General features: G+C 37.9%; 2 protein-coding genes across 2 annotated transcripts; one reads left to right on the forward strand and one right to left on the reverse strand.

Moving 5' to 3' along the window:
• Positions 1 to 679: 679 nt before the first annotated feature.
• On the forward strand, positions 680 to 1,919 carry LOC149078841 (uncharacterized). The gene is made up of 3 exons (XM_089240519.1): positions 680 to 1,250; positions 1,356 to 1,430; positions 1,517 to 1,919. The coding sequence occupies exons 1-3, from the start codon at positions 780 to 782 to the stop codon at positions 1,790 to 1,792; spliced, it is 822 nt and encodes a 273-aa protein (XP_089096645.1). The 5' UTR covers positions 680 to 779; the 3' UTR covers positions 1,793 to 1,919.
• A 3,395-nt stretch (positions 1,920 to 5,314) lies between these two features.
• On the reverse strand, positions 5,315 to 10,282 carry LOC149078842 (uncharacterized). Its single transcript, XM_089240520.1, has 3 exons — positions 9,950 to 10,282; positions 9,774 to 9,845; positions 5,315 to 6,169 (listed from the first exon to the last, which is right to left on the reverse strand). The coding sequence occupies exons 1-3, from the start codon at positions 10,163 to 10,165 to the stop codon at positions 5,741 to 5,743; spliced, it is 717 nt and encodes a 238-aa protein (XP_089096646.1). The 5' UTR covers positions 10,166 to 10,282; the 3' UTR covers positions 5,315 to 5,740.
• Between the last annotated feature and the right edge of the window lie 5,204 nt (positions 10,283 to 15,486).

A 15,486-nucleotide genomic window follows, 5' to 3' on the forward strand; every position in this document is an offset into this window, starting at 1 on the left:
ATGTACGCACTCGTAGGGATGCTGTGAGCTGGGAAATTATGAGTGTTACTTTGGCGAAATAACTCAAAACAGGGTAGTAATAATGAAAATCGAATAACTCTGAAAAATCGAAAATGTAAATTCACCCTAATCATAGCCCACTAAACAATTAATTGAATGTCTAGTCGGCTGTGCCCTAATACACTACCGTTCTAGATGAAGGATAATAATAATTCTGGACTTCTAGTGGAAATTATGCAATACAGATATCTTCAGTCATTGTATCATTTTCGTCTGGCCCTACTTTTCTCCTCTGAAAATTAACTGTGAAACATTCACTTTATTATATTATATTATATTATACGCGAGCGTTGTTCTACGACACACGTGGAGGTAAGTTCGCAATTCAAAAACATGCCCTCGTATAACATGTACGCGTATCTGTAGGACTGATTAAAATGACAGGTGATCAGTCGAAGCAGCTCTGCTTATTGTTCTGTTCATGAATGGGATAATTTACGCGGAATTTTCTTGAGGAAATCATTGCGGCAATTACCAGTTACGTGCATCTATGACAAATGGTTCATCCAATTCTTGCTACCATTCATACGCTGACGTGTGTCTATCACCAGCCTTTAAACTGCTCCATTGTCTTTCGTAATTCGTCGCTATAAAAAGCTCGAATGTCTCTGGGCACGTTACTTCATCCATCGATTCCTACAGCATTCGCAAGGTTTGCTGCTGCTGACTCTATTGCTTTCTGAAGTGAAAAGCGTTTCTCGTCTCGATAACCTTAAGAAATGCATCTCGCAGTCTTAGTGCTGGGTTTTCTCGTTGCTCGAGTTAGTACCGAGTCCGTTAACATCGAGGTCGTTGGCAAGAATCCACCTAATAGACCGGTCGTACTACCCGGTAAAGAAGGTGGCCAATTGAATCTACATAGTGATGAAATGATGATTAAACCATTATTACCATTGACGGGTTTCAAAGGGTTCCCCGCCCCCGGGGACCCGGGACACATCATTACTTCCACGGTCCCTGTAAAGAGTGTTCCGCGCGAGAGCATCAACCGCGACCTAAAAAAAAAGCTTACGGACAGATCATTCAATCTACCTAGTCATCGTCCGGTGATATCGGGTCTTCGATACATGCATCCTTCGATGCCTGAGGTACAAGAAGCCGCCGCATGGTCATTTAATATGCTCCAGTCGACTTGCGAACCGACGTGGAACATGAAATATCTCAACGGAATCGTTTCAGCTTATTATCAGGTGACATATACTCAGTTTCATTCAGCTTTGAACAGCTAAAAAAAAAGAAGAATTAATGTACCAATGTAAATTGAACAAATACATATAATCTTTCTATTCGTATAGTTTTCAGACGGACTCAAGTACCATTTGACGTACGAAGTGGGACCTGAGAGTGCCTTTGGACAAACGTCTCTTGAAGTAGGGAAATATTTTATTTTCATCATATAATTGGAAAAAACATTGTTCATATCTAGTATTTATTGTTATGCTCCTGTCTTTTCTAGAATTCGCTATGCGACGTCGTGGTAAAAGTGTCACCATGGAACGATCATGCCGAGGTTACCGAATACAATTGTTTGCGAGCGGATGGGCCAATGGTTCCAGCTGGTACAAACTCATGCCCGAATGCGAGAGGTGAATACCATCTATCTCAGATTCCCAGCCCGGCCAACAAAAATTCCATGCCAAACATCTTCAGACATGAACCTCTCGGTGCGACTCCTGAACCTGGTATAGTACTCGATGGTGAAATAGCAATTCCAATGGAGAAAGCGAAATAGACTCCCCGTCCTGGTGTTCGTATTTATGTAATCAGCTGACGCAGAGAATTGATATCCATGCATACAGCAGATGTTGCATTTTGATACCGCAGCATAAAGAAAAATAAATGAAATATTTTGTTCGATACGTGATTTGTGTTCTTTTTCTCTCCTATTCCGGTTAACATTTGACGTGACATTTCGCATAAATAATATAAGAAGCCATCTACGAAAATTTAAAAAACCAACTCAAATTATAGTTAAATCACGAGATTTTTCTGCCTATCATACCGAGGCGAACGAGGGGAAAAAAAGGTAATTGTTTTCGAATCGAACCCCCGGACCTTTCGCAGTCGTCCGGGCGAACGCACTTAGTGTTATATTACAGGTTTATTAGCTGAATTCTTTCCAAACATCACGCATGATGAAATGATTTTACATAATCTCTATCTGAAGTGGCATGGGCCGAGAAAAAAAATAATCCATTTCTTAAAGTGGATGACTAAATTTCATTAAATTTTATGATTGCAGCTTGGACTAATGAATGGAGCATGAACTTTAGTGTTGATAAGTGCCATGGTCGCTCGTTCTGCTTCGAACAACCCACGTTTCTCTTAGGAGTTGAATGGTGCTACTACCACGGATGCAAATATTGCAAATATGGTCACGGATTTGGGAATTCTCATTGACCAGCGGCTTAGGTTTTCTGAACATTGTTCAGCGGTGGTCAAAAAATGGAATAGAATGCTCGGTTTCATTTTCAATAAGGTCTCTTCGCGTTCTTCTGAAGTCATTCTTTCTCTTTTCAGAGGCTTAATTTCGTTCTGCACTGGAGTATGTCGTAAAGTTTTGGAAACCATACCAACACAAGTGGCATAGACTTGGTTGAGGGGATGCAGAGAAGAGCTTTCGTGCTCTTGTCTTCACATAAGGCTTGAGCTATAAAGAAAGACTTCGTTTCTTGAATATGTTTTGATTGGGGGAACGCGAATGTCAGGGGGATATGATTGAAGTGTTTAACATTTTCAACGGTATAAATAGGATGGACCATGAGTTAAAGAGTGCAACGTCAATCAATCAACTGCTTTGACAAATGGACACCAGTACCGTTTAGTAAAGGGGTATTCAGGGTTGTGGTGTCGCAGGGAGTTTTTCCTCTAATAGGGTCGTGAAAAGATGGGATAGTTATAGTTTACAACCAGGAGTCGTGAATTCCAACACAATTATAACGTTTAAAAAGAAGTGCGACAAACATAACGGGATGAATAAAGAAGCTATCCATTCTAAGAATAAGACAACCATAATGTTTTCTATGGGTAGTGTTTTACTTAATGTTAATATTTTTTGTGATACAGCCTACACTCGTTATAATGATCTCCACGTTATAGCGACCATTCCATTACAACGACCGATAGGATCTGTAGTAACCACCTTTCTAACGCGTATTTGGATCAGAGACGTACGCGGGGGGGGGGGGGGGGGGTGTTGCATAAGAGTGCTTTACCCCCCCCCCCCCAATATTTTAAAAAGTTAACATTTCGGAAAATCATGTTATTAAAATCCATTTCGGTTAATTTCAATGCCAGTTGAAGCTAAGAACAATTTATTTTTAAGAAGTTTATTGCGACCCACACCCTCCAAGACATATATGCAACCATGGCCCGTGCACCAAATGTGGTCCTAGGAGTTATCTGATGTGACTCGTGGCACAATTCTTTGAGCGTCCGAATAAGAATCAATATTTTTATTTTAAAAATATGTTAAAACTAAAAAATGCCTTTATTCAGCTGAGCTAATTACCACATGTGTGTATCATACACAATATAATTTTATGAAATTCTACTTGCAATACATCAAGTTAATATTTTTACTGGGTGACTCACAGAGAATCACCCGATTTCAAAATTGCATGTTTTTTAAATAAAGAGTGTTTCAAAAAGAATCATCCGATTTAAAAAAAAAACATAACTATGCAGCTTTTACTCCGTTTTGATCAAATAATATATAGGTAGAAAGAGGGAAGAGTTTCACGCCGTTGCCGACAGGTAACGCTAACGCTCTTCCTTTCGCCGCCATTTCATGTGTTTGTCAAGACTGGCTTTTCCTACAGTTAGAAACCGATTCGGATGACTTCATTTTCCAGAAGGACGGGGCCCCACTACACTGGAGCTTGGACGTTCGAAAACTTTTGAACAATCGCATTCCTAAACGTTGGATCGGATGTACGAGACCTGCCGATTCAATTAAGCATCACTGGCTTCCAAGATGCCTTCTTGGAGGACCTCACGGCGTGCGATTTCTTCTTGTGACGGTTTATAAAAGACTACATTTATGTGCCTCCCCTTCCATGTACATTAGAGCGAACTGAAAATATGCATAACAACAGCCGTGGAAGCGGTGGATGCAAGCATGCTAGCAAAGGTTGGAGACGAATTTGACTACCGTATAAAGGTATACCGTGCATCCAATGGTTGACATATTGAGCACCTTTGATTTGGTTTGTAAAAAACTTTATGATTAGTCATGTAATATGAAATTAGTCTAAGTGACTATGTTCAATATTTTTCGTAATATACGCATTTCAAATAGGGTGATTCTTTTTGAAACACCCTGTATATTGAAAACACAAAATGCGATAAGTAGAGCCCGGAAGTTCAGGGAAAATGTCATAAATGCTTATTCGCCTATTTTCAAATTTCTTTTTGTGATTTTTTTTTCATTTTCCCTGCCGTTAATTCCTATTTCGGTATTGTTTCACATGTTTGTTCATGAATTTTCGAGGCCATATTCTGTGGAACTTAAGAACCTTTGGTTCACATAGAAAGTTCTTTATTTAATGAATCTTGAATGAAAAATTCAGCTTTTAGATAGTGAACATTTTCTGCTTCTTTGTTTAAAAATGTCACAAACGGGGTTTCGGCGTTGGTTTTGATATTCTTAAGGGGACACATGATGTTCAAAATGCAGAAATTACTTATTATTCCATATTTCTTGCTAAAAATGCTTTAATGACATTTCAGTATCAATATAATAAGAATTTTAGGTCTCTTAGTTTAAAAAATATGTGAAAAATATGTAAAAATCATTGCGCTTTATTTATACACCAAAAAGCGCCAAATTGTAACTGTCATTTTTTAATCATTTTTTGTCCCCTGCGTCTCAAATTTCATTCATAAGCATCTTTTTTTTATTTTGCTCTGTAGTCATATATCAATTAATTTCAGCATGCATTTTGTATTATGGGAAACCATTAATGAATAAAAAATTGTAAATCTCTATTTATAGCACAAATTTGAAAATTTTTCATCCTTTTGAACTTTATTTGCCAAAATTATCATGAAAATAAACTCACAAATAAACTGCATGCTACAAATGATTGCTATATGCCTAAAAAATGACCGTTCCAATTTGGGGCTTTTTGGTGTACAGGTATATATTTATTTTGGCGTAAATAAGGCACCAAGCTTGTTGAAACACATATTTTTTAAACTAAGAGACCTGAAACTGTTATTATATTGGTACTGAAATATCATTAAAGCATTTTTAGCAAGAAATACAGAGTAATAAGAAATTTCCATTTGAACGTCATGTGTCCCCTTAAGTCTCTTAAGTTGGACACAAGTCACTGGCTAACTGCCGATTCTAGAGGTATACTTTCAATTATAAAAAGTATCTAAATAACCACAAACCCGTTATTCATATTGCAAGGGGTTGAATTGTTGTACTAATAGTTGAATTGTGACATTCTTTCTGACATTCATGTACTCTAACATCACCTGCTTATTTGATCACTGTGCTTATAATGTTGGAATTATCGAGTGACAAATCGATGTTACAGTATACGATGTTTTTCTTTTTAAATAAGATGAAATAATACGTACACAAATTTAATGACAACGGAGAAATTTCACACGGGAGAAGAAAATATTTTCTTATTACTCTCTTGGAACATGAATCAACACTCATTTGTTACCATGAAACATCAATGGTGAGTTGTCTCAGGGGAGGATATATCGGTATTGCAACATTTCCCTTCACATATGAAACAGGAGTATCAGGAAATCTTGCGTTTGTTCCGTCAAAGTATGTATCCCCCTCTTCATCAACGTAAACAGATTCTGGATGTTCACTGAGAATATCAAAGCCCGTTTCTCTACCAGTGTGCTTAGCGTTTACTGGTATGCCGTCGTAAGATTCAACGTGATCCGTATCACTGAAATTGGGAATAAATTTTAAGTTTTGTCTGAAGAAGTCTTCATCATTTCCTGCATAAGGATAGCTAACATAATCGCCGGCTCTTAGGCATTTCGTCAGTGGTCCGTAGTTGCAACTGTATTCGGAAACCTGAGCATAAGAATCCACGATGTTGTAATTGACGGCTATATCGCAAATGTGAGTCTGAAACAAAAACAAAACAAGATACAAACAATGTGGTTAGCTAAAAAACTTTTGTGATTCAGCATATAAAAAAACTTAAAGAACTTTCATCGTCGTCATTTTTGAAGTGCGCGTTGAAGAACAGAAAACTGAACATCAAAGCTAAGGAATCTGAAATGACTAAGAAATCACCAATGAATAAGGCAAGTATACGGAAAATACAAAAAATCCGTTATGCATATCGACACACAATTGGTGTCGCCTTCAGAGGAAAAACCGATTACCCCACTTGGGTTTACACAGCAAATCTTCACTCTCGGTTGCTCAACGGAAAAATTTACGTCTATTCAATTCAAAAATGGCTGTATATTTGTTATATAACGCCACTGAAGATAAACAAGATGTCACCACTAGGAACAGAAATTTAACCAGTACCCTAAAAAAGCAGCAAAAGAAGTCGCTGGAGAAAAAGAAATCAAACCGATGAAGAAAATAACAGAAGAAGCAAAGAAACTGGTGAAAGAACGGAGAGAATTTCACATTAAGAAGAATAACCCTAAATCAATAGTCGAGTATGCACAACTTCGTAAGACGGTACGAAAGCGAATTGCAAAAGATGTCAGGATGTTTAATTGCGATATTGTAAAGAAAGCACTGGAAGATAATTGGTGAATAAAATCAGCAAAACATCGAGCTTATATTACTGGAGAGAGCATTCGCCGCTGTGACGGGGTCAACATCGAATACAAGATCACGTGACTCGTTGAATAACACAGTTCCTGTCTGGCAATTTCATAACTGAAATGTACAGTTCAGTCTCTAAATATTGCGTTTTAAAGATTTAAAAAAAGGATAGAGAATCATTTATTTCATTAATACTGGAATAATTTCTTTCATTTACGCTGAAAATTTTCTCTTTCATCAATTCTGGAATTTTCCATCAATCCTGGAATATTCTTTCAGTGATTCTGGAGTTTTCTTTTATTAATTCTGGAGTTTTCTTTTATTAATCCTGGAGTTTTCTTTTATTAATTCTGGAGTTTTCTTTTATTAATTCTGGAGTTTTCTTTTATTAATTCTGAAGTTTTCTTTTATTAATTCTGAAGTTTTCTTTTATTAATTCTGGAATTATTTTTCGTTTGTTCTGGAATTATCTCTTTCGTTAGTTTTGGAATTATATCTTTCATTAATTTCGGAATTATCTCTTTCATTAATTTTGGAATTATCTCTTTCATTAATTTTGGAATTATCTCTTTCATTAATTCTAGAATTTTTTATTTCATTAATTTTGGAATTATCACAAAACATGGAAATGAAATTATTAGCATTGTTGAAGAATTTTATAATAAGAGAAACATGAAGATCCAGGATCGGAACAGAGGAATGGGAGCAGGAAGAAAAGAAAATGGAGCAGAATTTGTACAAGTAGCACCTGTGCTGAAAGAAGAAGTCTACGAGGCTATAAGATGCATGCAAAAAGGGAAATGCACACGTGAGATGGAATTTCAATAGACATTCTCTTATCAGTAATTTATAAAATCTTCACCAAAGTGCTGACCTATAGGCTTGAATCCAAATTAGACGAAGCCCAACCGAAAGAACAAGCAGGCTTTCGAAGTGGATTTAGTACAATGGATCACATTCAGACAATCAGAGAACTCAAAGAGAAACACAAGGAATACGAATTACCATTGTGTATTGCCTTCATTGATTTTGAGAAAGCGTTTGACTCTGTCTTCACATCTGCTGCTGTTGTTAAGGCTCTAGAAGTAATTGGGATAGAGAAGACGTACATCAATATCTTTAAGAAAATATATGACAAAGCAACTGCAACCATTCGTTTGGATAAAATAAAAGCAAAGATTAAACTTGGGAAAGTTGTCCCGCAGGTTGATACTATCTCACTAAAAATTTTACTGCTCCTTCAGAAGAAGTATTTAGGAAACTGGATTGGGACGAGAAAGGAATTGAAATAAATGGAGAATTTCTCGACCATCTGCGTTTTGCCGACGACATTGTTATTATCAGAAGTTATCCAGACAATATAGAAGACATAATACAAGAACTGGCAGAGGCAAGTATTTAGGTGGGTTTGAAAATTAATCTGCAAAAGACTAAAGTTATGTCAAATCCTTTACGAAGAAGACGATCTTGCTCAACAACACAGAGATATAAGAAGTAGAACCTGGGACAAGAAATTACCATAGACAACGGAATTATTAATGAAATAAACAGAAGGATCAGGATTGGATGAAGCACTTTTGGCAAAAACTGTGTAATTCTGAGGAGCTACATGCCATTATGCCTGAAAAAAAAAGTTTAACCAGTGTGTGCTACTAGCACTAACTTATGGGGCTGAAACATGGACACTCACAAGTAAGACGATACAACGGCTACAGACAACAGAAAAGAGCGTGGAAAGATGTACGTTAGGCACTACAAGAAGAGACAGAAAACGAATCACTTGGATAAGAAGCCACACAAAGGCACATGATGAGATGGAAAGAATTAAACGTTTAAAATGGAAATTGGCTGGACATTTTGCAACAAGACAGGACAACAGATGAACCACAAGTATTCTGGGTTGGTACCATCGTGGTGCTAAACGTCCGAGAAGGCGTTCCCACACAAGATGGATCGATGATATCAGAAAAGTGTGTGTGTGTGTGTCCTTCATCCAGCAGTGAATTGAAAATGGTTGCTGTTGTTCATGATGCTGATGATGCTGATTGAATTCAAACTTCATGGTCAAAATGAAATGCAGCACTCTGACTGGCCGCTTGCGAAGTGGAGCTACCCGATTGGTCTATTAGAATTTTCTAAAAATTCCCGCTCGTAATGAATCTAACCCATAGTGATATTAATTTGTTATCGTTTACTAGTATATTTTTGAAGAGAATATTTACTAGATATTCTAAGAAAATTCGAATAGATCAGGTAGCTCCATTTTGCGAACGGCCTATCAGGATGCTGCATCAGTCTTACACGCAGGCTTTCAACTTCAGTCTGACCACGGCGTTTGAAGTGAACAGACGTACTTTTTTCGGCTGAGCAACCGAAAATTAAGATTTGGTATGGAACCCAAGTGGAATACTCGGTCAGCGTGGTTAGTGGTTATATATTCTTCCTCTGAAGACGACAACCACTATGTGTCGAAATGCATTATGGATTTTTTTTGTATTTTCCGTATATTAGCCTTATTCATTGTGGATTTATTGATATTCTTGGGCAAAGCTCTGTGCTCAGATGACAAAATGTTATAAGTCACTTTTTCAAAATTTCACGATAGAAAATTTGTGAATAATATTTTGCCAAAATGCCAGGCTGTGAATTATGACTTGTTACAATTAGCCTTCGTTGTTTCTTCATAAACTGAAAGAGAAAGACGAAATTTTTCCACTTTCCCAATTTTTGATGAACGAGACTCCAGAATGTGAACAACTCAGTATTTTAGGAAAAGTGACACATGACATTTCGCCATCTGAGCACAGAGTTTATCTACTCTTCCATAAAAACTGAAATGAGGCTGAAACATATATTAATTAACATCTTAACAATGCCAGCTAAAAATCGATAACATCTCTGAAATTCATTCTGAGCAATATTAAATTGAATTAATACGTACACCGTAAGGAGAATCCGAGGTTTTTGGACCCATTGCCAAAGTGACGTACACGTTTGCGGAGTTCAATCCATGCTTAAAATAATTGATTCATTCAGTTAGTACATATATTATAGTGGGGGGGGGGGGAGAAAGAGGAATATAAGTACTTCATGTGTGGATGTCTAGAAATACGATACCTGTATCATTGAGCCTAGAATACCATTCAAAGACATCATGCTCCACTCTTCTTCACACTCGGCAATAATCTTCTCGTATGCCCATCTCGCCGCATACTGTGCAGGCATCGAATGTGGATTCAAGTACTCGAGTCCGTGATCGGAAGACCCGTGAATGGTTTCGGGGTAGATACCCGCGAGGAAAAGGCAAGTAATGGAGAACAGTTTGAATAACATGTTTAGGGTGGTTGCGGTCGTTGATTGCAATAGAACTGTCTCCAAGGCAGAGAATTCCTTTCCCAACAACGAGGACTGGCTCGCAAATCGCTGAAGAGGCAATGATAAGGAATACGAAAATAACCCGACTGTGTCCGTTTCCTTTATATAAGGGGAATATTGCAAAAGATGAGCCAATGCGACGTGTCATTGTTTGGGTTCGAAGAAATCAATTAACTGTTAATACGTTAGCATTCATAAACGTTGAATGAATTGCGTAGGTGATCCTCTTACGTATTTCCATTAATTTTTTGAAACAATGGAGCGTTAATGCTGCAGCACCTGTTCGTTTCTTCAGCATGGCGCCATTTTATAACGTATTCGAAAAACTTCTGTACTTCTATAATCCGAATTTTACGTGCAACACAAACATATGGTTCCAAAATTTATGTTTGTACATATTAAATTCAAAAATTTATTGAACATATTTAATTGCATTTTCTGAAAATGGCAGAACTCTCTTCTAATCGGTAGCAATGGATTCCCCAAGCATACCATACTCCCATACGGTTTTTCATCCAAACTTTCATCATCATTTTTCTCATCATTAATGTATCTATGAGAAGCTTTTTTCTTAACTGCATCCTTCTCCTCAGTTCCTGCGTCGCCCCTTAGTCCCTGGGAAAAACTAGAGAGCACTTTAAAGAACGTTCTTCAAGCTAAATGAAAGGCTCACAGAGATTGTCAAAATTAGTTCTGGGTGTTGTAAACATTTAGTAGCCATTATCCTCACTCATTCATACTCATTCTGGAGCTAATTTTAGGCAGTTTTAAAAGTTAAAAATAAAGGTAACGGGAAATTCAAAGTTTTCTTTAGGACTGAAGATTCACACTATTCGTGTAACGAAAATTCTCCGACATGCAATTCACCGCAAAGTAAAGTTCACCGTTGCGAAAATTTCGCCGACAACAGTTCGTCACGAGTGAGTTCGCTCACTCTGTTACTCGCTCATTCACTTTCCCTACAACTCACTCACTAGTCACTGAATCTATTACTTACTCACTGGTCACTGAAGCTATTACTTACTCACTGGTCACTGAAGCTATTACTTACTCACTGGTCACTGAATCTATTACTTACTCACTGGTCACTGAATCTATCACTTACTCACTAGGTTATTGATCACTTTGATCATTTTTGTCGGACCACGGTCATTTTCTGCACACGAGGGCTAATTAGACCGGGACCTACAATTTATATCCGATTCCGAACGGCAGGCTTGTTTTTTATACTCATCGAGAGGTTCGTGCGCTAACCCCTCGATGGGGGACTCCCTGCGGTAACAATTTTTTGCTGTGGTCAAGTCGCCGTTTTTTGTTGTACCCTTATGTCAGGAAAGTTTTCCTGCAAGGATGAACCGGGTATCGAACTTACGACACCTCTAAACATCCTTTTGTACTTTAGGCGAGCATCTTATCGACCGAGCTACCGCGCCCCACACTCACTAAGTCATTAGCTCGATTACTCACTCACTACAGGTCTCTTCCTCTGTCACTCTCCAGGTCATCCTCTCTGTCACTCACTCACTCAGTCATTCGCTCGCTAATTCACTCACTCACTAAATACTCTGTCGCTCATTGACTCACTCATTAGGTCAGTCACTCGGTCAATGCTAACTCAGTTACTTGCTCATTCACTCGTGTTGAAATGTTGTCGATGAAGGGTTCAGGGCAGGTTCAGGGCAATGTTCAAGTGTAAGCGAATGATATTTTGATGATAAAAAGTGCTCCCCCCCCCCTCTTCATTTGACGAACGAAAAAATCGTGTCTCCCCCCCCCCCCCTCCATCTGTTGCGTCCTTAAAAACCGGCCTCTTTCAGTTGGCACCTTTTACGGTCCCGTAGTTCGCAGGATTCAAAATCCGGTTGTGGCGGATTTTCCGTAAATCTACAATATTTACCACAATCTATCTCCATAATAAGTTAAAGAATATAACTTTACTTATTGAAATGTTGGGCGCAAATACAGTGGCGTAGCAAAGTCTGGTGGCACCCGGTGCGGAGTTTTTAAATTGTCACCCCCCCCCTCCCCCCACCACCCATGTCCACCAATATATAAAATGAAATTCATAGAGGAAGCAATTTTTTAATAAGGCAACAAATGAAACGCATATACCAGAAAATACTAAAGAATTTCTTATGCATTTCGACACGCTATGGGTGTCGTCTTCAGAGGATAAGAACGCTGATCGAGTTTATTAACACACGCAGGCGCTTCGCTTTCATTCTTGCCACGACGTTTGACCTTAAGACAGACGTATAGTTTTTTCTTTCCGCTGAGCAACCGATGTGGAACATTTTGAAAGCAATCAAGTGGGAAACTCGGGTAGCGTGATATTCTTATCCTCTGAAGACGACACCCATAGCGTGTCGAACTGCATAAAGAATTTTTTAGTATTTACTGTATTTGCCTTATTCGTTGACGATTTTTTGAATTTTATTATGATGTTCGGGTGTTAAAAATATCTTGTTGCACAGATTTACTTGGAGCGAATGATATTTGTGACAAGGATGAGACGATGAGTCACCAGGACCGGCGCACAGTGGTCAATATAGCGAATTTAGGAGTAAAAAAATGTTTTCTCGGAAACTAATGAATATTTTTGAAAAATTCTTTTTGCTTCACATGAAAAATAGGCATACACACACAGGTGGAGAAGTATAATTGAATAATAATAACGTTTGGTAATTTTAAAACAACTTTGGCATGATCACTATGTTTTCTACATTTTTGAAATTCTTTCCATTTCAATGAAATAATTACTTATTTCTACTTAATCTTTCCAGCTTTTACTGATGCTTCCTATTTTTCTGATTGACTGTGTGCAAAATAATAATGAATCACTCATATTTATTACGAATAATGTTTAAAAAATTGTAATAACACCAAAGCACATTCTAAACAAAATATTGTCGTAAAAACTTGGGGAGAACACTTAATTGAAGTTTAATATGTAAGAAATCAAGATTTTCACTCAGAAATAATAAATTATTCTCTTATAGCACAAAACATTAAAAATAAACAGCGCAAGTAAACAAAATCTATGATTTTTGGGCTTGATTACCGATTGAACATTTAAAATCGCCATGCGGAATTTTTGTAGAGGAAACGTGTCATGGTCTTGTTACTAGATCTCCACTTTTTTTGATAAGAAACTGATAAAACATTTAATTTCCAGACGAAACTTACTACTTTTGACTTCCAGGCTATGTTCAAATTTTGACTTTTCATCAATATATTGGATTAACAGATCTGCTGACTTTTTAAAAGGCAAGCTCAACCCGCCATTATCGCGAATAACGTCAAGCAACTCTAGACGAGTCACACATAAGTCCATTTCTAAAATTTCTTACGTAAAATGGGGCGGCTGGGGGCGGCTACGCATAATGCAAAACGTTCACCAACAATGTGTGGAACATCCGAAAAAACATTTCCCGATTGAACAAAGTTAAACTTTTTTTGTATCTCACTTTCTGTACTCAAAATCACTCAAAAATAAGCCAAACTTTAAGGACGAATTACGAAAATTATTTATTCTACTCGGAGCTTGGAAAATAACGAACCGAAAAGGACAGAAAACTAAAAATGAATACCAAAAAGAATTTCATGGTTCTATTCAAACGCAACCGAGCAACAACCTAAGAAAATTAAGCTTTTCATCACATTTTGGCGAGAGACCCATCTGAGCGAGCATTACCCCCCGGGATCCCCCCCCCCCCGATGTAAACAAATATCACCCCAAGATGCGCGCGCACCAGACATTTTTCTATACACCCATATGGTTTTTTCTCCGAAGCAAGAACTTCATTTTTTATTTTTTTCTCCAGCTAACTTCCCGATTTGGACCACTGTGCGGCGGTTTGTTTAGTTGTGCACCAGCACAATTCATGTAAGGCCCATGTAAATTATTTGACATGTTATTTTACGTAACAAACAGGCGCATTAATACAAAACCGGCAATTTTTTGTCATCCCTCAGAACTGGTACCCGGTGCTAGCCTCACCCCCCCCCCCCCCGCTACCGCCTTCCTACGCCACTGCTCAAATACCTTCTAATTTGTTTTCAATAACTTCTTGCTTCTGGGGGAAGTCTATAGCGAAGTACTTTTTTTATATGATTATGAAATTTTAGTTTAAAGAAAGTAAAATAGATGTAGCCACTCTTCCAACTTACGAACAGGTTCCGTTCCGAGTTTCATCACTAAGCGGGAAGCATTCGTAACTTGAGATTGTAGCAATCTCACAAGCATTCCCCAATGTCTAAAATTCATTGCCCCTTGCAAGGACTTCAAAATTGTTTTTCGGATATTATTAGTACTTTGTTTGAAAGTACTAATCTCGATCTAAGACAGGGCTAGTCAATCTGCACAAATGACATGCGATGAATTTCTTCAATAATTTAAAAAAATAATAATTCTTTCAGCTGCAAAATCAACATTCAGAGTCGCCGTCACGAATAAAACGTTGAAGGGAGTGGGTAGAATGTTGTGTTTTTGCAAATTGCCAAAGCTAGGTTTCAAAGCAAAATCTAATTGATCAGTTCACCGAATTTTCCTGACCGCAACGGCATACGTGATATCAGCTTCGAACAAGTGGTGATCCAAGGCTAAATCGTCTCCCACTCTCTAAGAGCCAGAAATGATGTGGAAAACAATACGGACAACACCATCTACAGTAGAAAGCCTCCGCGCGAAGCTCGTGACGTCGCTAAAGAAGTTCGCTTCTTTAGTGACTTCAAAGCATCGAGGAGGTCTTCTCATAGTGTTGATATGGAACGCATGGTCCATCCCGAACGACCTCCGCTTCCACAAATTTGACCTCCCCGACACATAGCTCTAGATCTCGCTTGTCTTACGATTAATACTTCGATTAAATTTTGAGTGTTGCTTTTCTTTCTTCAACATAATTTCTCACTAAATATACAGGGTCGTCATAAAATACCTTTGCCGATACACGAACTCCCAAATCGGCCACAAAAACCGACGAATGCGAATGAAATTCGACACATACGTGTGTGTTTCAAACATTCTCTGCTTCTTTCTTCAAACATATCATAAACTTAGCTTCGGTGTTGCTTCTGATATACAGGGTAGCCGGTTGAGTCCCTTAAGTTGGCCACAAATTACTGGCCAACTATCGATCCTAGAGGTATACTTTCAGTTATAAAACGTCATTCATATTGCAAGGGGATATGTACTTATTAAAAATTTAAAAAAAAACTTTTTATGCGGAAACTTTGTTTTAAAAAACCCATAGAAAATGGTTGCCCAGTCTCTCTTGATG

Source organism: Pholcus phalangioides, unplaced genomic scaffold (assembly GCF_987345545.1).
Source record: "Pholcus phalangioides strain wild (caught in Gottingen) unplaced genomic scaffold, Ppha-v1.0 ptg000013l_1, whole genome shotgun sequence".
NCBI lineage: Eukaryota > Metazoa > Arthropoda > Arachnida > Araneae > Pholcidae > Pholcus > Pholcus phalangioides.